This window comes from Rhamphochromis longiceps, linkage group LG7 (genome assembly GCF_057381845.1).
Source record: "Rhamphochromis longiceps isolate RC_006_pf linkage group LG7, R_longiceps_female_GT1.1, whole genome shotgun sequence".
NCBI lineage: Eukaryota > Metazoa > Chordata > Actinopteri > Cichliformes > Cichlidae > Rhamphochromis > Rhamphochromis longiceps.
This window is the reverse complement of record NC_140563.1, coordinates 16,221,267-16,244,561: the sequence shown is the minus strand read 5'-3', so window position 1 is coordinate 16,244,561 and position 23,295 is coordinate 16,221,267. Positions and strand designations below refer to the sequence as shown.

Sequence of the window (23,295 nt, the reverse complement as noted above, 5' to 3'; positions counted from 1 at the left end):
GCTTCTGTCGATTGAAAATTACCTTCATTGCGGGAGCGAGGCCTGGTGCAAGTGGGTCCTAAACTCTTGCTGCCAATTCGGATGTAGAATTGAACCAACCTGTATGCAAAGATTAACAAAAGTGAATTTCATATTCCAACATTTTTACACATTAAACTGTCTTGAGTGTTTAGCCCCTTTCTTTTTCCAACCATCGGCCCTGATAAATGAGAATTATTTTGTAATTTTACAGCTAAAATTAAAAAAATTAGTCCAGGCGGCCTGTTTGATTCTTGGGTGATAAAGGGTTAAAGGGCGATCGTGGCTCAAAGAGTTGGCAGGTCGTCTTGTAACCGGAAGGCTGCCGGTTTGAGCCCCGGCTCGGACAGTCTCGGTCGTTGTGTCCTTGGGCAAGACACTTCACCTACTGATGATGGCCAGAAGGGCCGATGGCGCGATATGGCAGCCTGGCTTCTGTCAGTCTGCCCCAGGGCAGCTGTGGCTACAACTGTAGCTTGCCTCTACCAGTGTGTGAATGTGAGAGTGAATGAATAGTGGAATTGTAAAGTGCTTTGAGGGCCCTGAAAAGCGCTATATAAATGCAATCCATTATTATTATTAAAGGGATTTGTAGTTTTCCTCTCACCGTGTGTTGGTGGTGTCTAGAGGAACTGTACGTGCTTCTCTCCTTCCAGGACTGTTAAAGTAAAGGGCCTTGCCCTCACCAATGATGCCACAGCCTCCTCCGATGTGTCCCCCACTGAGACTCTGCCAAAGTGGGCTCAGTTTTCCCTCAAAGCCCTCAGTGAGCTCTGTGGGACTAGCCACAGACGGGACACAACTATCCTGCTCCACTGTGAAAAATATGAAGACAATAAAGTTTAAATAAACAAAAAAAAGCCCTGAAATTTCTTTGTCTTTCCTTTCTTTTAATTTCCTTTCTATAATTCTACCTTACCTGTGTATCCCATATCACAGAAGCAGACTCCAGAGATGCAATCACCATGTCCTCCACAGTGGTTTGGACAGGGCTCAGAGATGTAGACCCCATCCAGAGCAAAGGGTGGAGCATCTCTGTACACACTACTCTCCTGGAACCACCGGAACCTCGTTTTACTAGAAAATTAGGCAGGTGAAGCCATTTTAATTGGAGTTTTCAATATTCTCAAATATTTTCAGTCTAAAAATATGTTAAAACAAATCACCCCCCCTCCTCCCAACCCCCCTAAAGAACCCCCCCCCCCCCCAGTAGTACAGCTTTGCATCTCATATTACATGCCTGTTACCATAGTTACCTGGCTGCAACATTACGTGGTATAACCACAGTGACCCTGGTCCACTGTTCATAATCTCCAGTGTTGTAGACAGCTGGTTCTCTCAGCTCACGACCGCTGCCCTCACAGACCCCAGCCCCCGGGGTGCCTGGGTAACAGCCCTCTCTCACCAGGGCCCAGGTGCGACCAGCATCATGGGAGTACTGCAGCAGCACTGGTGCAGAAGCACTGAACTCTGATTCACAGCCGATGTTCAGCTGGCATGGATGGAGTAGAGGGGAAAAATTGCACATCTTAGGAAATCTCACATTTGCTTTAAGTTGGTTTAACATTCCTACAGTGGGTACTTCGCTACAAGCCGCTTTGCAACCCACCACTGTGTCCTGAAATGTCTTTCTTAATGTCATCCAACTTTTACATTTTAATTTCTGCAGTTTCCACCTACTTTAAACTGGAGGGTGTAGCCAGGGCGCAGAGCCAGGTCCCTGGTGACAGCCACCCTGTCCCCATCAGAGCGCCCGAACACCATAGCAGAGGGAGTTGGGGCACAGAAGCTGTTGTTGTTTTCTCTCTCCATGCCTTCATTACCTAGCATCAGCCAGACACTCATCTGGTTCAGGGGGTAGTCGAATGCTGGTTTCTCGTAGAAGTTCTTCAGAAACAGAAGATACCAGATTTATTTTTCTGTTTTGTGCTAATATTTTTTGGCTGACATGTTCTAGTACATATTAAGAATAAGCCATAGCTGCTATACACGTTCACAGCACAAATTAAAAGTTACTAGAATAACACCTTAAGATGATTCCTGACCTGCGGCAGAGTAGGATTAGCCATAGGGATGATGTGTTTCTCCCTCTCTGACAAAATTATGACATCATCGATTGCCCACTGGTCATAGCCTTCCCCCGAGTGAAGAGGCTGCCACCAACGAAACCTTGTGGAGGGGGTTTTAGAGGTCAAGGGAAGCTCGTAATGCACAAAGCTGCAAAAGAGGGGAGACAGGTTACACATGTTTCTTTTTCTATAAGACATCCACCAAACACTTCATGAGCTCTGTCCTCCTTTTTTCCTCTGCAGGTTTCTCACCGAGGCTTGGTGAAGTCAGTAAAGTACATCTCAGCAATGAGGCCCCAGCTGATGCCTCCATCATTGCTGTACTGCAGGAGAACTCCTTCCTCCCTGCTGTCTGCCTGGTTACACTCCGCCCAGTCTCCACCCACCCGCAGGTAGAACTGGACAAACTCTGCCCATTCAGTGTCCAGGTCCCAGCTCACAAGCTGCCTAAGCCCAGCCTGAGAGGAACATCCAAATAAATGAATACATATTAAGTGTGGGAAGATCAGCTAGAAACACACTTTACAGTCTGACATAATTTTAAAACAAGGGTGGGTACTCCTGGGTACTCCAGCTTGCTCCCACAGTCCAGACACATGCTTATTAAGTGAACTGATTACTTTAAATTGGCTCTTAGTGTGAAAGTGAGTGTGTGTCTCTCTGTTTTAGCCCTTCAAAAGACTGGAAACCTGCTCAAGGTGTACCCCTGCCTTTCCATTACAGCTGAGATAGGCCACGCCTCCTGCCCTGAACGGGAAAAGTGGTTAAGAAAACGAATGGATGGATCAGATATATCCCACACATGGTATCTGGAGCCAGTTGTGATCCAGTAATCAATATATAATTATATGTTGAAGATGGGAAATCTGTTGCCATTTTCTTCGTAAGCAAACTTGGAATGAGGAGACGTTGTTTGCTAAAGCAATGTTCCAGCTGTGGACACTAATTTTTGGCTGCCGCAATATGTGAAACAAGCGATGTGCAGCTGCCTGAAAATTGTGAATCTCCTCTGTCCAATCAAATCAAAAGCATGTGCAATACTTCTCAGAGCTATTGAATAATTAAATAAAAAAATATTTTCGAGCAGAGCAGAGGTAATCAGAGTTCAAAGGGTAGGAATTTTTGGCAGCAAACACTAGAAAGTAATCGGGAAATGGATAGCGTATGCCAAGTTTTACACATATCTCTGAAGTGATTATTTTAATAAAAACAAATTAACTACACTTTTAATCTGGATCTAGATTTAGATCTAGATTAAATACACAAGACAATAACAGAATGTGTCTCAGAGTTCTTTCTAATGAGCGCTGAAAATGAAGAAATTAAATGCTACATTCTTGCAGTGTTAGGAAGGTTTTTTTTTTTTACAATGTTTGTTCTACTACAAATGTTTTAATTTTACTTTAATTTTACCCCAAAAGTAAACTGAGCAAAAACCACAAGAAGTTAATTTAATGTATTTCTACCTTGCTGAAGTACAAGGATGATCCAGAAGAAACCACACCACAGCCCATGTCAGGCGTAACCACCTCTCCACCTATCACCTCTTGCCATGTGGCGAGCAGTGCATCCTGGGACTCAAAGTCAGAAAGTACGCTAGAGGAGAGTGGGGAGGAGGGCTGGCAGTCTGTTCCAGAGAATCCATCATCACACCTGTAAGAGAAGTGAGTGCTTGAACGTTTTTATTCAAACTTTAATACAGATTTTAACAAAACACCAGTGGAATGGTGCTTGTCACGGTCCTGGGTCGGGTCGACCCAGCATTTTGAGTTTCTTATGTTTTGGTTTATTTTTGCATTATGGATTAGTTATTCTCTGGTGATACTGTTTTGATTACAATTATATTCTGATTCTTTAGTTATCTGATGATGATGTTGATGACGATGATGATTATTTCTGGTTTAGGTTTTGTTATCTTGCCCTTATGTTTGGTTTAGGTTGCCTGTGCTTAGTCTTCTCTGCCCGTATGTCCCTCTGTTTGTCCATGACGTCATTATGCCTGTTTACGAGTCTGTCTCTGTCTGGCGTGTGCTTCCTGTTTTATTTTGTAGGTCTGTGTCCTTTGTCAGTGCGTTCAGCTTTGTGCTCTCCCTGTCTCGTCAGTGTAATCAACGTCAGCCGTGTCTCCCAGCTGTTTCCTCTTTGCTCCGTTCACCTCTTGTATTTAGTGTCTGTGTCTTCCCCTACTCGGTGTCGCATCGTTAACGTCTGTTCACCCTCGCTTCCTCTGTGTGCTCCGTTTGCCAGCCAGCCTTCCTGCCTACTTATTCCGTTCTTCCAGTTTAGTTAGTGTTTTTCTGTTCTGCTTCTTACCAGCAATAAAGCTGTGTGTTTTGAATTACTTCCGCCTCAGTGAGTCCTGCATTTTGGGTCCTCTCTTCCTGCCTGCCCACACTCAGACATGACAGTGCTACTGAGAGGTATGAAGAATGTAGTCAGTTTATTGCACGTCTGACCTGCAATGGCCATGGTCACACCAGCCATGCCCATGACACATGTTAGGACACTGCTGGCCAATGTAGATGTCATCCAGGGCCCACTCATCCTGCTCTCCGTAGTAGCTCTGGATCCAGCGGAACCGTGTTGCACTGGACCTGAACACAGAAAGCATCCTGAATGTTTCATAGCTGTAAAATGTTTATACTGTTTATACCAAAGATAATGCCTGTAAATGGAAGGGGGAAAAATGGCAATATGGTATTTGTGTACCTGGCTGATCGAGCAAAATGATTAGAAAGGTCACCGATTGTTTAAAAAAATGCATAAAATGGGTCTGAAAAAGCATATCAATCACAGTTTGCTTCTTGGCGCAGACAACTGTAGATTTAATGTATTTTGCAAGGTCAAGATTAACTTAAATGTGCACATTCCAGTGTATGTGTCTATGTGTGTGTTCTGCAGTAATGTCACAGAGAGGGCAATAACATTACACGTTCTCCATGTGGAAGGTAAATTGTGGATGTGTGCGATGTGTTGGCAAATGTTTCGGTGGGGGTTTACTATATGCTGTATGTACAGAAATGATGAGTGGTAGCAGAAGCTAGCGCAGATAGGCAGTTATATTGGGGATTATATAGCAGAGCGGTTCCTTCGTCTGATGTGTTAGTGACCCAAATCAACTGAGACCACCTCATGATCTTTCTCACCTGACCTCGACTGTTTTATTATCATTTACTGCCATGACCCTTTGACCTGTCATCACACCCTGCAGGAGATTAGACCACCTTTATTTAGGAGCTGGGAAGCAGAATGAAATGGAGGTGGAGGTCACAGTGCTTGGTGTGGAAGGTTTACGTGATTACTTGAGGTGATATATGTGTGAGCTAAGGCTTTAACAATATATTTATTTCTCTTATTTGGTACTGGGTGACTGATTCACTATGGGACTTGCTTGAATTCATATTAAACCGAGCGGTTCTTTATCAAATATGTCTTCCAAGCCTAATGCAATGAAATTGCAGTCTTTGTATAGTACATATTACACTAGGCAGTCAACACCAGTTTATAGAGTTAACACTGGTACTGTACGGTGTGAAGCAAATGACGGAGAACTCCCCCATATCATTAGATAACTTGTTTGGGATGATTTCATTTTTTACCAGACAAAAAGTATTGAACCAGACTGAAAAAGTGTGCCAACACTGTCCACCTCACGTCAGGTAAAATTATCTGCTAGGAACTGGCTGTATTTAAGCGCACACCCCTCTTGACAACACAAGCTTTTGAGGCTTCGGCTACATCACTATAATTAGTAAACACAAAGAGCTTGATCACGGCTGTAGAATCGCTTCATGTCTGCACAGCTCTGCAATTAAGCTGGAGAAGGACAGCCATGCTAACTTTTGTTTTCTTGTTGACTGCATTCCAGATAAAAATGACTCATAAGCCAATTTTTGGTGGCTACAACAAACAATTGAGAAAACACATTTGTGTTAATGTTGAGGGCGTGAAGAAGTGTTCTGTTTGCAATGCTGTAAAATGAATTGTCGTATTAATTGCTATACATGGGTTTTAACAAATCCTCATGTGTTGCTTTCTTTTTCTGTCTTTATACAACATTATAGACGTGCACAGCTGCAGATGCATGTCCATGTCTACATGGAAAAGCATTAAGGGTAATAAGTATGGGCGCTTTGCAGTATTCTGATTTTCTGCTGTATGTTATGGTTCTGACTGCATTCATGGCACTGCATGCTTATGAAATGCAAAGAAAGCATGAAATTATCATCAGAGAATTTTTTTCCCAAAGGGCAATTTGTAAAAATGTTCTTCTATGTCTCTACATGTGATCCTTACCATGTCTTCTGAGGCAGAGAAAGGGTTATGCGTCTCCAGTCTTTGAACTCTGATGGGTGGTAGACACTGGGTGCTGTAAACTCAGAGCAGCTTGGCATGCCAGGTAGACAGGCCTGTGCAAAAGAAATGAGCAGCTTCTTACTACACATTTTTACTCATACAGCCGACGGGGGGGAGCACTGACTAACAGCAATTACAGAGAAGGAATTTTTCCATTGCGGACTGCGCTTCGTAGTAAAATTCTTCAAAAACAGCTGCAGTTACAGCCCAAAGCTTCATCATTCACACAATATATAAATATAAAAGGCTAATGGAGGATTAGAGTATCTCTGACCTTGAACACAAGCAAAGGATTAACTGTACAGGACATTCACTGAGTTACATTGTGCACTTGCCAAACGACTGCATTTTCATGCACATGGGAGAATTAGAGAAAATTCACTGATAGAGGGCTCATTATGCTCTATTCAATTCCAAAAGCAATAAAAGTCTTGGCAGATACTTTGGTGCTTTATGAATATTTATGAGCCAGTTATGATCACTGAAAATCTTTGTTGAATCATAGGAAGATAATCTGCTTGCTGATTCAAGTATTGCCGTGTATTTGGTGATAGTGGGATGATTAAAAGTAATTGTGATAATTTCTCATCTGAGACAAAGTACCACATTTAAAGACATTATTTACATATTATTACCAGGACTGTAATGAGTAGATCAATATTCATGATCATGAATAAATGATGCTTCCGTGTCTTTCTCTGGGATGACTATCTCAAGTTTTAGTCACAAACAGATACTGCATGTGCACCGGCCTGTGATAGCAAAAGCTACTGTTAAAACATGGGGAAATAAAGGTGACTGTGCTTCAGTCTCCTTACCTCTTTCACCAGGTGCCAGGTGAGACCATGATTGGTGGAGAACTCCAGTCGCACTTGAGTGTCAATGTGAGGGGAGGGCTCGCGGCCACACCCCATGACCAGTGAAAACTGGAGACTGTAGGAGGCTCCGATCTGCATTGATTGAGTTTCCACATAGCGGATACTGGAGCCAGGACTGGGCTCACCAGAGAAACTAGAGTATGACACGGAGAAAAGAAATCCTTATACAAACCATATATATGCTCTAATGCTATAATACTGTTTGTAGAAATAAAGAGAATCTTGACAAAATTTAAAGAGTAAATTATTTTTATACCACCAGAGTTATAAATGACCATTGTGAAGTGTAATTAAGGTATTCAGACATTTTTGAACCGAGTGGAAATTAATCTCTTCAAATACCAAGCAAAGACTAATGTATTAATGCAAAAGAGCATTATGCACCTGAGGGTCCAGTCATGCTGACAGTACGGCTGGACATGGCCGAGATAGAAACCAAGACTCTGGGTGACGTCCAGCACGTTGCTGAAGTCAAGACTTATGGTGTTGAACAGCACAGAAGTCATGCTGATTTCATCCAGGGCCCACACGTCGTGGCCACGGCCCGAGTGGTACGGCTGCCACCAGCGGAACTGCACGCCGAATTTGCGAGCGCCGGATGGGAGTTCGACAGACACAATCCTGATGAAGGAAGGGAAACGGTTAATAGATGTGCGTGTTTGCAACGCGACTACCTATAGCTTGTTAAAAGCTGAGATAGCAGAAAAAAAAAAACTCAGGCATGATTTAGAATTAATGATCTGAAGGATAATTAATAACTACTGTCACAGAATTAAATAATATATTACTGTTTGTCATGTTCACACTTCTGTACGTGTTCATTCTGTAGCAAGAAAAAACCCCCTAAACTGAACATTGCTGATGTTAGTTCACATAAACAGTACGCAGGCACAAACGAGCAAGTGTAAAGTGATACATATGTGGATATAGTGTCCATAAAGCTAAGCTGGTCAGCTGATATTAATCATACAGGCTGACTGAACTGTGACTCAGGTCTGACTTGGATTTTGAGCCCACACAATCACATCTGCTGTTTGTACATTTGGACAAAATGCATGGGCAGGATTTCTATTTCTAACCTTGATTTTTAAATACAGATGTTATGCTGCTGCTATGTTTTCTTTCTCAACAATCATTAGTATATCATGATATCTTATGCAAGCATATACACCGATCAGGCATAACATTATGACCACTCACAGGTGAAGTGAAAAACCATGATTATCTCGTCATCATGGCGCATGTTAGTGGGTGGGATATATTAGGGAGCAAGTGAACGTTTTGTCCTCAAATTGCATGTGTTAGAAGCATCAGTTTGTTTCGTTTGGTTTGAAGAGCACAACAGTGACTTTGATGTGTTGACTTGGCCTTCAAATTCCCGAGATCTAAATCCAATCAAGCATCTGTAATCGAATATATAATGCTATCCCTGATAGAAGTATGTTGTTACAGTACTTATATCTGGCATTAGGTAGTTGCTGAATCACTGTCCTCTGTTGACCTCTCTAGTGGAGATGAAGAGCTGTGTGACATAAGCTGAACACAGCTGAAACCCAGCCCACCCTGTCCACTCTTCATTACACACAAAGATGCCACTAACTGTCTCAATGGGTCCCAGCAGCAAACACCTCCAGCACAAAATTGACAGCACATACGTGTGTTAATGGAGTCACTGAAACCATTCGCACAAAGAGACACACACTCATGAGAAAATAAAAGATTTAAATATAGGAAGTACCTTGGCTCATGGAAGCCCTGATATGCATAGTGCTGCAGCAAGGTCCAGGTGATGCCGTTGTCTGAGGAGTAATGCAGCAGGACGCCCTCCCCTGGCTGGTCTGGAGCAGGACATGAGCTCAGGATGCTCCGACTGCCCAGCCGAAGAGTGAACTGCAGATACCTGCAGGGAATCAAAGATGACAGCGAGAACAAGTAGGGTCAACTGGTTAAGGAGCACGGTGAACGGCACAGAACAAGTGTACAAAAAGGAAATGACAGAAAGAGAGAAGAGGGCACACTGAAAAATTAGAGAAAAAGGAAACCTAGGTCACAAAGAGTGTGTTCAAAGAGCAGAGAGAGTTGGTTAAAAAGGCAGATAAATAGACACTCGTAGAGTGAGGAGGTGGGAGCGAGGTGGATGATGGATGGGATGATTAAATGAATGAAGAGAAAACTTAATGAGACAGGTAAAAAAAAACACTCAGCAAGAGTGTGAATGAGAGTCACAGTTTACACCCATGTATTCATGTAAACTGTAAATAGTCCCAATACAGAGCGAGTTTCTGTCATCTTATGTTTATTTGTGTTTTGGCAGACATATCCTCATCTATACTAATGTAAAATTTATTATAATTTCCATCATCTGTCTTGAGCTGCCAGTCATCCCCCCGCTCTCTGTTGCTGGTTGAGCTGTGCTTTCATTAGCAGTGCAGTTTCCTCTTCCAGGCAGCTGTTCACTCAATCAGCCAGGAAACTGGCATTAAATATGGCCATCAGGTGGCACACTCAGAGCCGCAACAGGCATAATCAATCTAACACAGATGCCATATCTAAATCCATCGTTCGCTCTCTATCATTCTCTCTCATATTTTCATCTCCACTCTCATCTGCAGTCCTCCCCATGATCACAATCCATCTCGGAGCGCAGGAATACAGAGTATGAGGGAATGAGGGGTGGGCAGAGGAGGAGGGAGAATAGATGGCTGCCTGGAACATTTGCAGTATCAATCACAGGTACACACACCTGCTGAAGACAAGCCACAGTTTTCCAAAGTAATCTGGCAAAACTTGTGCTCCCTGATTTCTCTGCTCATGTTTCTATATGCAGTGCATTTCCATTCTGCTCTGCTGTATATAAGTACTACAATTACCTGGCTTGGGAACTGTCTAGTGGAGCCGTGACCAAGTGTCTCCTGCTGTCCCTGTTGAAAACCAGAGCCTTTCCGCTGGCAAGCACACCGCAGCCAAAGCTGACCTCAGCCCCACGAAGTGAGGAGAAGGTATGGTAGGAGGAGAGGCGTGGGCTGGAGAAACCCTCAGAAAGAAAAGCTGGAAAAGTCTGGGAAGCAAGCTCACAAGCTGGACCGCTGAAACCCGGATCACATCTGGGAAAAGAAAGAAAAAGACAGGGGACAATACACAAGATATTTAAAAAAGAGTGAACGATAACAATGAGAACAAAAGACAGAAATAATGAAAATTCGTTAATAAGTCATAAACATAACATGGACGATCTGATTAATTTTGAATGGTTAATGGTGCTGTAAGGCATTATGTGGATGAGCAGGCTCGTTCTGGATTTATTTGGTTTAATAAAAAGTGGATCCTTACTTGCAGCCGGTGCGGGAACAATGTCCTCTTCCAGAGCAAAAACGAAGGCAAGCTGGACCGAAATACACTGAAGAGAAACAAATTAATTGTAATTAATCGTCAAAGAATCTCAGATGGAAATCCATCTGAGATTTCTGTAAAGTTACAGATGACATGTTGTCCTCCCCCTGTCCCCCAAAGAGCCAAGTAACTTCCCAGAGGCGTAATCAAGGTGGCTGCCAAGTAATGGGACTTGTTTGCAGTAGCAGTTTGAGTAAACTTTTTATGTGTGTATTCAATTAAATATATAAATATCTGCTATACTAAATGAATAGATACTCTAATCACATCATGTATAATGGTGTTAGCATAAACCACAAATGTGTGGTCACTAAGATATATCACATCTGAACAAGGACAATTAAAATAAAGGTTATTCATGACACTTGTGCAGACACCAAATATATCGCAGGGTATCCTGAGTAATTTTCATCAGCACTTCATATATCAGCACAGTTTGCACAGCAGCTCTGATTATGTTGATTTATATTGCTTATTGTTGAGTTACATTATTTGCATAATTAATATTTCCATCATGCCCTATTGGCACATGCACACAATCTATATATATATACTTCAATGGAACATGTGATAAGAAAAATCTGGCCGTTATGTGCAGCTCATACCATTGTCTATAGCCCACATGTTGCCGGCTCCCGAGCCAGACTGCTTCCAGCGAAACCGGGTTGTCTCTGCCAGGGCGGCATTGGGCAGAGGAATAGAGATTCTGGTCCACCTGTGCAGACAAATAATAGTAGGATGAAAGAAATACAGGAACCCCCCCCCAAGGATGCACACATGGAGATATGCACACTGATTTATACCCGCTGTAGTTGTCGGAGGAGTATATAGTGCTGTGAGGTAGATGGGGTCCTGCACAGAGCTCTGGCAGACACTCAGTATGGAGCAGAGACCAGGAACGACCGTGGTTGGTGGAAAATTCCAGACTGACACTAAAATAAAAAGGATCAGAGGACATCTTAGTGACCTAAATTGCTTCTCTTAACTTAAATTAGGTAAAAACTAAGTAAGTGTGTGTGGTGTTAAGTCCACCATCCCTCACTCCACATTTAAATACATCTGAGGGCTGCAGTTTGATTTAAATAAACAGAACTTTTAGTTTGATGTATGCATCATGGAAATAACTGAGTGACCTGGCATGTGTGAGACTCCTTTGTTGCTGCAAAATTTCATGTATTTGACTGAAAATAATGGAGATGTTCACATTCACAATACGCCTGGCCTAGTTTACAATGAGTCACACCTGTTGGCAGGCTGGTAGGAGCCACAGCCCAGGTTGATGGAGAACTGAGCAACATGTGTGTGGGTGCCAGGCAGCACGGGGAGCAGCTGCATGAAGTCCACGGCCCACACGTGACGGTTGGCACCGCCATGTGACCGCTGCTCCAAGCAGAACTGGGTGACTGGTGTTTGCAGCTCAGTCGGCAAGGCCACAGATACCACTGCAGGAGTCTGCGAGAAGAAAGATAGCGGATACAGTGAAGAGAGCAGAGCACAGGGGAGGCTCAAATTAGGGCGGTGACTGTGACTGTTTCTACGTTTGATTCATCTGCTAATTATTTTAGTCAGTCGATTAACTGCTTGGTCTAAAAAAAGTCAGAAAAGGCCACTTCTAACTATCAAACTGCTTGTTTTGGTTAAGCAGTTTGGTACAAAAATAGTCACTTTTTGTACGACTCGCAGGCAGCAAATCCTGTAGATGTGAAGCTGAAACAAGTAAACAACATATTTACTTTAAAAATGATAATCGCTTATCAAAATGCCTCACAGCTGTTAATCTAATGCTATTCAATCGGACAGAGCGCTTCAGGCTAACAAAGTTTATGCATGCCCCGTTTTTGGTGTATCTCACCCTGTAAGAAGAGTACGGAAGGGTGTCGAGCACCACACGCTCCCTCCTTCCTTCAGACCGTCCAAACAGAATCACGTCATGTTCATGGGATTCTCCCGGCTCACAGTCCACACCACCTACACACAAACATGCCCTATTATGCTTATAGACATGCCAAAACACTTGCACACCGTGGTTTATTAACTGCAACTACAGACTCTGGAGCTCTCTTCCTCTGAGCCTGAGTTCTGTGGACTCTGTGATCTCTTTTAAAAAGCAGCTACAAACTCCTCTTTTTAAACTTGCTTCTGGGTAACTTTTGTTTTGATGCTTAAGCTTCTGTTTTGATGTTCTTCTTGTGAAGCACTTTGCGGTATTTATCTTGAAAGGTGCTACATAAATAAAAACTGACTCAGTTTTACTTACAGCTAGACAGAGAGTATACAGATGGAGGATTTCCATACCCATGGTAAAGTAGAAGCGGAGGTTTCCGTAAGACGTGGTGTCGAGGTAGGGGGTGCACACTCGCCTCCGGCCCTCTCTGTCAAACACTAGCGCTGAGCCCGACTCAATCTCTCCACACTGGGTCCCATAGACGGCACCCTCTATGTCCCAGCTGAGTGAAAAACAACAAGGAGTGAAGGGTTTGTAAGAAAAAGACTGATCTAAACACAAAAGGTTTACATCAAAAAGGCAGCTCTATTTCTCTCAAAGGGCTTAGATGTTTGATTTGGCACTGGATGCCCCTCCTGACACAACCCTCTGCTGACTCGCAGGGATTTGTGTCTCCTCCTCGTCTTGAACTGTGTTAACCATTATGCAGTAGAGTTATTAAGGAAAAATAAGCAGTGACTAAAATTTGTGAATAATTTTAAAAAGTCCTGCATCTCCCTCTGGAGTTTTGCTGAAATCAGGAAAGAGTTACAACTACTAAACAAACACACGGTGTCAGAAATATGGCTTAAGCCACTTGGTAGAGGCATGCAGGACGCACTGACACATGCATGCACAAACATATTTCTGCACAGTAGAGAGAGGACTCTCATTAGTTCTGACAGAAGCCGGCTGCTATCTCCTCTCCCCTTTCCCTCTGTCACTCCCTACTTTCTGTGTCTTTGTCACTGCCAGTGTTAAGTTAAATGACACTTGGCAGAGCGGAGTGTACCTTCAACGTGAAAAAATAAAATGAATAAAGAAAAAAAGAAAAAAATCTCCCTGCCTACTTCACACATGTTTCAGTGCCTGACGCCTGATGGGTGAGAGCTAGCACGCAGTGCAGCATGTTGGCATGCAGCAAGGAGGTGTGAAGGTGCGGGGCGGTTGTAGAAGCAAACTCCTGTTTGCAGTCCTTCTCATTAATGGAAAAACATGCTGACAGACACGGTGCATGGAGCTTGTTAATCACTCCCTGGCAGTAACGCCATCTATCATCTCTCTCCTTTCATCTCTCTTCCTCTTGCAGCGCTTCAGACAGTGCTCTCTGCTGTCCGGCGTGTGTGTGTGTGTTACTCTGAACAGATGGACTGCCATCTCTGTAGCAGTCAGAGGCACGGCGTTCACCTGTGTCGGCCCCCATGCTTGACTTGATCTTGTGCGACACGCTGCATGTTTAATCGCTTGACATATGACAAGTGACAGGTGTCAGTGCATTTATGTGTATACATAGACACAGTAATATCTATCTGGTAATATCCCGTCCCTCTGATCCAATCACATCGTGCATAAGATAGCCATTTATGATTCTGTTGACTCTCTTTCAGCCCTTCGTGGTTTGGCTCCGTTGTAGTTTAATCCTTTAATGACAGAGAAGACTCTGGTCTCGAAGCCAAGTTCAGTTTACTGCTTCAGCTTTATTGCGGTGGATGAAACTCCCTGTCAGTAAAGTCTCTCTCAGTATCCTTTAAAAAAAGCTTTTAAAAATCTTTATTTATTCATTCATCTTGACTTGACATTTCCTTGATTGTGTTGCTGTATGTAAAGCACTTTGTTTCTCTACCTTTGAAAGAAACAACAGGAGAAAAAAAGATGCCAAATTAAGATAAATATAAATCAAATAACTCAGTAAAGGGGGAATGGACATTTTTAATCCTTTAATGACACAGTCTAGTCTGGAAGCCAAGTTCAGTTTACTGTTTCAGCTTTATTGGAGTGGATCAAACTCCTTCTTAAGGTAGGTATAAATCAAATGACTCGCTACTTTGACTTACTTTAACGGTGGGCTCTCAAAGTCTTCCTCCCAGTAGCTCCGTCCCTCCTCACGGTGCAGATCAATGTCCCTGGTGGTGGCAAAGCTATGTCCAGTTTCCTCACCACCATGGAAATACATGGCATTGCCTTCTGACTGACAGGCATGCTGGAAAATAAGAATACAGATGAGAAATAGGACGCTGTGCCACTTATACAACCACATGATTACATGTATTTATTGCTTTCATACTGGAGTTGTTGTAGTTTCTTGCTTAATATATTTAAGATAATCTTAATCTATCTGAGCATTTGACCACATTTCTAAGCAAATGACTGGGAAACAAAATCCTTGAGTGTGCATTGATTGACTGGTGTACCTTGACAGTAGCTCCAGGGAAGAAGAGCCAGTTGGCGGTGTCTGGAGGATCCAAGTTTTCCTCCATCAGGGGGGTCCTGTGGGCGGCGTTGACCAGAAGCACATTGTCCATCCCCCAGCAGGACTCATAGCCTTCAGGGCCTTGGGGGGCCTCCTGAGACCAGCGGAGACGAACTCCATCGGCTCTGGCGGAGTGTGGAAGTGGAAGCAGGTGGATGATGGTGCTGCTGTTGGTAGGAGCTCTGGAGGAAAATAAAATATAGAAAAACAGGTGACTTTCTAAATGTGGAAGTCGTGGTTTTGAAATGATGTTCAATATTTACACAGTAAATAACAATCATCAATCGTTTCAAAGTAGCTGAAATAACCAAATAAGGAGAGACACAGCAGCTTTAAAAAGAAGCTTTCAGAATGAGTTGAAGTGTTTACGTGAAAGCAAAACATCCACTTAGTGCTGCTAAATACTGTATTAAGAAGTCTATTATTACATTATGCTTATGTTTGAAAGCTGACAAAACAGAGAGAGGCGGGGAGAGAGAGGGATTAAAAAACAGGTGGATCATCGAGGCAAACAGGAGAGGGATGACAAATTAAGAGGGGGAGGTGTGAACAAGGGAAAAAAAAGAGGGCGGGTGTTTGTAACAGATGGAAGGACTGTGGGATGGGATGAGGAACAAGGAAGAAAAGGAGGAAAAATACCTGATCTTCTCCAGTGTGATCCAGTCATCTGAGGCGTTGGTGTTGCCACTGAGGCTGTACGACACAGTGATGCTGGGGTCTGAGTAACTGAAGCGGCAGGAGCCTGAGCCTGAGGAACGAAACATCAGCAGAGGACACACGTATATGATCGTCAACACTCGTGTTGAGGGTGAAGCTCCAAAATGTGCCGTTTAGCTATTATTTTTCATCAGCTGAGCTGTTTCCAGCCAGCCAATGAGCTTTTGCATGTGAGGCTGCACAATGCGCAATGGCTGTCTTTCCAGTGATTGCTCCCACATCGCCTCCATTAATGGAAAATAATGTCTAAATGATGTCATGGTGGAACTAACTGATCAGCAGCTTAACAGGGCTCAGTGACATCAGGAAGCTGAATGACGGGGCTGGGCAGAAATGACTGGAGAAGTCACAGAATGACGACAGTACTAACTCCAGCCAGAAACTGTTCATCTGTGTGCGTGCGTGTATGTGTGTGTCATTATTGCTGCGCAGTTCTATTTGCAGAGTCAGAGAGGGATTGGACCGCTTTAAAATATGGTGTCGTGTGGGTGCTGCGGGATTAGGGAGGGTCAAAGGCTACTAATGGAGGGAGACAGGTAACCCCCACAGCATCCCTACCTTTGCTCTCCTCTCCCCCTCCTCCCACTTTACCGACGGTGTGTATTGTCCATGCCTCCAAAATGTTGCGCCGTGCTGTTACATCCCCGCTGAATACAGCCATGCATTAACCCGCTGCCACTTCACAGTACTGCTCTACTGAACTGTTCAATACGCAACACAAATTCATACTGAGGACCTTCAAGCAAGAGTGCAGCCAGACAGAATGCTCTACATTATGTACTCTTATTTCCTCCTAGTCACGTTCCCATGAGAACTGGCGGATGCATGTAATGGACATGAAAAATACAGCACCTCTAAAAACTCTGCCATGGCCTTCTGGGTGTCTTTCCAGAATATTGTAAATCATTCATTATTGTGACGGGGGAGAGGGGAGGGGGTCGAATACAGTTTGTACAGGCTGGCTTCCTGACATCTAACAGTGGAAAAGATGCTTGTTTCCTGAGGATGCCATTGGGATCCTTGCACTGACTGGTTAACACAGGGCTACCAAGGTTAAAATAAATATCCCACACATAAGCTGTCTGAATGTAGTTATTGTCTACAATGTGGAGATTTAATACTCACCCTGGGCAAACTGCAGGACTGAGGCAGTGCTGGTGTTCAGAGGTGCAGTAGTCTGGGGAGGATACACAAGGCAATTTAGGATATTGCGGATAAATAGTTACATTAAGTTATGCTTTGTAAATATATTATAGAATTCTTTAATCTTTTGTGCTGGATTAGCAGTTTAAGAGTAATCACACTGGTGTCATTTGAGACCTTAAACCACTTTATCTTTTAAACGTCTGTTTGAGTGTGCATGAATGTATGCTGCCATTATTGATGTTGTTTTATTTGTCACTGTGTGTAAATGTTTCTGTGTTTCTGGTTGCGCACGCTTGTTGCGCTTGACAGAAGAGCTGCCAGGCAGCGGCATCAAAAATTTTGGAAGAGTGACAGACAAAGCAAATGCTTATCAGAGAAGTAAATAGCATCACGAGCCACTAAATACTTCTATGCTGAAGCCTGGCTTTAATCTCCTACAACTGAATAAACAGTCTGAAATCGAGTTTATAAAGATAGGAAGAGAGCATGGAAACGATTGTTGTGTCCCAACGCATCTGCTGTTTTCTGCTGTACAATAGTGTGTTCAGAGTATAACAGTTGCTGTGCTGCAGTTTGCAAGAGAAGTTTTAGCAAAAGGATAAATGCCAAACAGGTGCTTCAGCATCCTGAACAGGTTGCTGGTAGATAACTAGAAGCAAGCAGTCGTAGTAAGCAGCCTTTTAAAAGGGATTTAAAGAGGATGTTTGTGGCGTGTTGACATCAAAAATTTAATTTGAACAAAGAAATCATGAAATACACCAAAACTACTTTGTACTTCTGTTCCTGCACATCTTAAGGATGCTTCAAGAGGCATGTACGAGACTGTTTTATTTGGAAGTGTTCACTTTTAGTTGTTTTTGTCTGAGGTAAAAACTGAGAAAACATATTTGAATTGATTTCATCTAACTATCAGTTAACATATGCTTAACAAATGTTAACAAATGCTGTTGCTCTTACTTACACGTTAAACAAACTGCAAAATCTGGTACTTGCTTACTCCTGAATTAATCCCCACAGAAATTAAGTCCCATAGAGAAAAACCAGGTCAGGTAAATTTCCCTTCCTTCACCGCAATCAAGCATCTCCTACGTTAGCAGCGTGTGCACAGTGTTCATGGAATATACAAATTTAAACATGAGACTCAACTGTGGTTAGAGCAAGCATGGTGTAATTTACTGTCAGTGTAGTTGTGGCGACTGTGTGGTTGCTTTGGATGTGTGATCAATTGGCCGTAAAATGTACAGCGGCTGCAATGTGGTAAAACATGGCAGTTACCAGCTCGCGCTCTCCGAAGGGCTCGCAGAAAGTGACCGCTCTGCCATGCATCAGTACGCCACATTGCTCTCCAACCTCACAGTTGCTACACTCAGACCTAGAGGAGAGGAGAGAAGAGAAGCCGAGCTGTTAGACAAACTGCAGTGCAGAAGTAGTGACAGTGACTGCACCCCAACATTACAAGAGGAGTCATAACCTTTTAACCTACCAGATGCTGGGGTCTAGCTCTCCTTGTAGGTTGGAGTCAAAGTCGTCACGCAGCACAGCATGTTTTCCATGAAGCTCCACTACACACATGAAGCACATGCTCACTGTTAGACACCGTCTGTACGATACTTTTCATTATCAATTTTAGTTTAAAAAACAATAGCAAGAAGTGGAATGCAGACTGACCAAGACTCGGTCTCAGTGGGGACTCGGTTGGAGCTGAAACAGACAGAGAAGAGCAGAGTGAGTGTTGCTAAGCTATACCTGCATGTCTGTTATCATGTTGCATCTGGATCTAGCAGAAGCTTACTGATCTTGAAGCGCTAAAGAATTGGTGTATTAATGAGTTTTTATCATGGACAAAACTAAACACGCAGACCACACGTGTGTATTTGTCAGAAGAAGCTAGGAAAATGGACAAATCTTGAGCGATCATCTCTGAGTGAAACAAACTTTCGCTGTGTCCTGGTCAGCCATGGCTGCAGTCTCTTGCCTACTGATGTTAATTCCTTTCAGTAATGAAAGGCTGGGCTGTTATGATTAATGGTTCAATGGCAATTAACCGCCTTCCTCCCCAGAGGCGCCCTGTGTGCTGTAATCTGTGGCCGCTGCCTAGACTCAACACTCAACCATCAATCTCTCCTGGGGTATATACGCAGCTCTGAGAAGAGGCGGGAGGTGAATGGAGGGAAGTCATGACTGTTAGGATTTAATGAATCAACTATGGGTCTTAAAAAAATAGTCGCAAAGCCTTGATGTGACCTTTGTGCTGAAACAGATGGAGGCAAAATACGTAGACACACAGTGAGATTTAAAACTTTAGAAATCAAACTGAGGAAAGGTTTGATAGATTAGCTTAATGGAAGCTTTGTTTCACTAACTGGTGCTCATGCTTTAATAAAAAACAGGAAAGAAGTGACAAATAAAGTTGTGCATAAACTCAGAAGTGCATTAAAAAGGATACTGGTGCAAACTGCAATCGTTTGCACGCCTTTATTTTATCAGGTTAAGGAAATCTCCAAAGTTGATCAAAGCTATCATGCAACTTAGCGAGATTCATTTCTACTTTTAAATTGCAAATAGGCTTTGATCTCACCAATTCCGCTGCACTATTTTACTCTGCTCTGGGATGGTGGGGGGTTTTAAGACAACCTTACTCCTGACTTATGAAACATAACCAGCTGTATTCTCATCCAGGATGAGCCTGTCCACCTGATAAGGTGGTCTAAGATAGCACAGCGTGGATTTGTTCCAAAGTTTAACTTTGAGTTACTTAAGACTCTCTTTCAAGCATTCGAGAAAGCCCACCTAAAAGCCCCTTATAAACAACGGAACCTGAATCGAGAGATGAGGGATTATACAAAAAAAGTGTTCTTACAATTGTAATGGCTCTGGAAACGTCTTTACTTTAAGCTCAGCTTTCACTTTCTTTAGCTGCCCTCATTTCTCGCCACTGGATCCAAATGCCGGGCTTTTAGAAGTGGATTTACGATTCATACAGTGGTGGCAAAGTTTCATGCTGACTGTAGAAGTTTAAGTGGCCTGTGTGACAGAGCTAGCTGGTTCAGTGACTGTGACCACTGCTGCTGCTCTAGTGGCCCCTGATGCTTAGCTAAGGCCAGAGCTCCAGCTTAGTGATGCAGCCCATTAAAAGCAGATCAAAGGGTTATGTTTCCCCCCCTTTCTCCATCTTATTTTGTTCTTTTCTAATCCTCCGGTCTCTGTTGATGCAGAACATGTTTAGAGAAGCCATCAGTTCAAGCATGTGTGACTCTTTCATGCTTCTTGTATCTACTTTACATTCCTATTAACCTCTAATAAAAATGATCCATACGATTGTGTGCTCAGTTTACACGGCCATGTGCTGATCTTACGTATTCAACCTGAAAAGAGCACGTACTTAAACTCATTTCCTCGTAATCCATCCTCTCAAACAGGCATACAGTCACAAACGCTTGGTTGGTGGATAATTCTGCTCTGTATAGTCTTCTCCTCTCTTGCGTGCTTAAACAAACCCTTCTAAATCTCCTCCAGTCTATCTAGTGAGGCCATTTGGCTGGAGAAAGGCCCAGAATTATTATTTTTTGGGTGGATAATCCCTTGAAGCTTCCAAAAAGGCCTCATTTACAGTTTTCTTTCTCCCTGCTTCATCACACTCTCCTGCTGTCTCTCTCACTTCTCTTCTATCACAATCTCTCTTTCCTTCTCACCCCCCTCCATCCGCACCCGTCCTGTCTCTCCCTGCCTAACCCTTTGCGCATCGAGAGCAGACAGTGGTGCTCATTTCACTTGGATTAATCCCCTCTCACTTTCTTAAAGACTTCAATTACTGCCTCCTCTATTAGCAGCTCATCTCTGCTAATGCCTGTATCTCCCTGGCCAGGGCTTAAACACAGAGGCATGCAGAGACACACACACACACATACACAGATGACTTTGCCTTCCACAGCTGACCCAACCCTCTCTGATATTCTCTGTAATACACATGTACACTTGTGCACACAAATAAACAGAAGAAACAAATAAGAGTGCCATTTCAGTAAAATGCACCAGTGCTCAAAGCACATGGGTGCTGATGAGCAGGGCTGGGGTGCTACAATGGGGGACTAAATGAGCATAAGCTTTGGCAGACTCAGACATCTTGGCACAAAGATTGCGGGGCACAAGTCACGTTAAATCTTCTCCCCCTCCGTCTCCTCGCCTTCCAGCTCTAATCTCCTCTTGCTCCTCTTTTCTCCCCACCCTGTAAACTGCATCCACTCTTCCAAACTCCCTTGTTCTCATCTTATTTGCGCTTTTTCCCCCTTCGACTGACTCACATCCTTGATGACGCGAAGTGCATTTGAAGTCATGTCGCTCTCGTCTAACCGGTGGTTGCAATTACTAATGCACCAGGTTGCAGGAAGCTGTTGTTTTTGATCTGCGGTGACTAAAAAGAGGCGCTTCTCCAAGGTTAGATAGCAGCCACTCCAGTCCATTCAGCAAAAACAGGGTGGCCGAGTGAGCTCTAATTGGAGTTATTACAATAATCACAGGTCTACGGTCTGAACCACCAAAGAAGTAAGACTCACACCTCGGTGCCCACGTTATCTTTGTTTTTCTTCGCTACACATGCTTCTTCACCAAAATGGAATAAAATCATAAAACAAGAGAGGCTTATTTGACTTCTTGTTCCTGTCAGTGTGTTAGAAGCATTATTCTTTAACATGTTATCCCCCCTCAGTTGGTAATGTTTAGCAATGAAAGTAATTCCAGCAAAAACTACACAACAAAAATTGGAAAAAAGATTTTTTTTTTTTAATTCAGAAGAACAGATAAGAGCAGAAAATATGGGAAAACATGGCTACAGGAGGGAGTCAGCAGGCCAAGCGAGGGAGACAAACCAACAACCAAGGTCTCACATTTTTTTGTGCTACTGAGCAATATGGAATGGCAAGCAAGATGGCACTCAGCCAGGGAAGCAGGCTGGCTGGCAGACTGGGTGGGTGGCGAGGAGGTGGGAGAGGCTAGGCCACCCGTCCCTTCCCTGTTGCGTTGTGATCAGGCACCCCTTAGGGAGCAGTGGCCTCTTTGAGTTATATGTCCCTTTAATAATCCATCTGGGGTGCAGTGCACTTGGCCAGGCCCATAAAGATCTGATTTATTCTCTTGCTGGAAATGAGACGACTTGGGGATGCTGTGCAGAAAGCAGGGACTGCAGGCCCTGCTGTCAGGTGATAGAACTAATGGACGGCCTACAGCGCTATTCAACACCCTCAATGACTCCACCCTTTAGCAGAGAGCACCCTTTCGTAGCCCTCCCCTACCTTTCTTCATCCCCCACCTTGGCCGCTAATAAGTCTTTCTATGGTCACTCATTAGATGCCTCCCCCCCAATTTGTTCTTATACTTTCAGTTATTTGAAGCTGTAGGAGTAATTTGAATTTTGCCACATCATTCTTTAAAGCATCTCTAAGAGCCTGTGCTGATTGGTGTCACAAACTATTCCGCCATGCTGAGCATTTCATTTGGTTGCAGCAGAATTTGTCAGACTCCCATTACGTCTCGACTTCAGAATCCACATATAAAAACAAAATATGGGGATTCTCCCCCCCCCGTGCAGGTTGTTGGGGTAAAGTAATGGGGTGTAGATCAAAGCAAACTGGAAGGGATGTTAGAGGAATGAATTGGAGGCAGATTGAAGGGATGGGGTAGAGAAGTGTGCTGGCACAGCAGAAAGGAGCTGTAAGCACAGGGGGGAGCAGTGTGTCGGGGACCAGGCATCCCCCAACTCTGCTAGACAGATTATTTTACACACATGTACACAAACACACACACACACACACACACAAATCCAGTCCTTGCTTATGTCTTAGCAGGCTATTTTGGGGGGCTTTCTGTTACTGAGAAGCAAAGTGTTGCATATCAGGCGTTCCACCTCGGGTTTAAGGCTTATATCGCCCGTCTCCGTTCTTTATCCTTAAATCGTATATTTACATTAGAATTTATTTGAATTATCTGTGTTGGCCATCTAATTCAAACTCTGACCTTCTTTTCTAGCTCTTTAGCTAATCTGTCCATTTGTTCTTAAAGTCTTCGCCCCAGCTGATCGGCTCTGATTGCCTGCCCTCCGCTTCGCTCCGTCTATGCTTACGTTCTCTTTTTCAACTTCCCTCCCCCTCCTCCGTGGATCATAACCCTGTTTTAGATAGCTTTCATTTCTTCAGCTCTTCAAAGCTGGAGTCTTAAGCATATGAACTTCTAAAGTGGCTTGAGCTGGCCCCATATCTTTTATTTCACTTTGAA

General features: G+C 43.5%; 1 protein-coding gene across 3 annotated transcripts in view; it reads right to left on the bottom strand.

The window, feature by feature from the left end:
- reln (reelin) overlaps window positions 1-23,295 on the bottom strand; it is a 103,559-nt gene that overhangs the window by 18,605 nt on the left and 61,659 nt on the right. For all 3 annotated transcript variants that reach the window (XM_085412519.1, XM_085412520.1, XM_085412521.1), the window contains exons 5-31: window positions 18,697-18,729; window positions 18,512-18,590; window positions 18,304-18,400; window positions 17,008-17,059; window positions 15,805-15,913; window positions 15,107-15,347; window positions 14,750-14,895; window positions 13,007-13,158; window positions 12,564-12,679; window positions 11,955-12,163; window positions 11,515-11,643; window positions 11,317-11,426; window positions 10,652-10,718; window positions 10,192-10,425; window positions 9,060-9,221; window positions 7,706-7,942; window positions 7,262-7,454; window positions 6,384-6,496; window positions 4,544-4,681; window positions 3,554-3,740; window positions 2,340-2,545; window positions 2,064-2,235; window positions 1,699-1,905; window positions 1,275-1,510; window positions 938-1,095; window positions 626-833; window positions 23-99 (exon numbers count right to left, since the gene is read on the bottom strand). In XM_085412519.1, coding sequence (XP_085268645.1) covers window positions 23-99; window positions 626-833; window positions 938-1,095; window positions 1,275-1,510; window positions 1,699-1,905; window positions 2,064-2,235; window positions 2,340-2,545; window positions 3,554-3,740; window positions 4,544-4,681; window positions 6,384-6,496; window positions 7,262-7,454; window positions 7,706-7,942; window positions 9,060-9,221; window positions 10,192-10,425; window positions 10,652-10,718; window positions 11,317-11,426; window positions 11,515-11,643; window positions 11,955-12,163; window positions 12,564-12,679; window positions 13,007-13,158; window positions 14,750-14,895; window positions 15,107-15,347; window positions 15,805-15,913; window positions 17,008-17,059; window positions 18,304-18,400; window positions 18,512-18,590; window positions 18,697-18,729 — 4,068 coding nt within the window. The remainder of the gene's footprint in view (window positions 1-22; window positions 100-625; window positions 834-937; window positions 1,096-1,274; window positions 1,511-1,698; window positions 1,906-2,063; window positions 2,236-2,339; window positions 2,546-3,553; window positions 3,741-4,543; window positions 4,682-6,383; window positions 6,497-7,261; window positions 7,455-7,705; window positions 7,943-9,059; window positions 9,222-10,191; window positions 10,426-10,651; window positions 10,719-11,316; window positions 11,427-11,514; window positions 11,644-11,954; window positions 12,164-12,563; window positions 12,680-13,006; window positions 13,159-14,749; window positions 14,896-15,106; window positions 15,348-15,804; window positions 15,914-17,007; window positions 17,060-18,303; window positions 18,401-18,511; window positions 18,591-18,696; window positions 18,730-23,295) is intronic.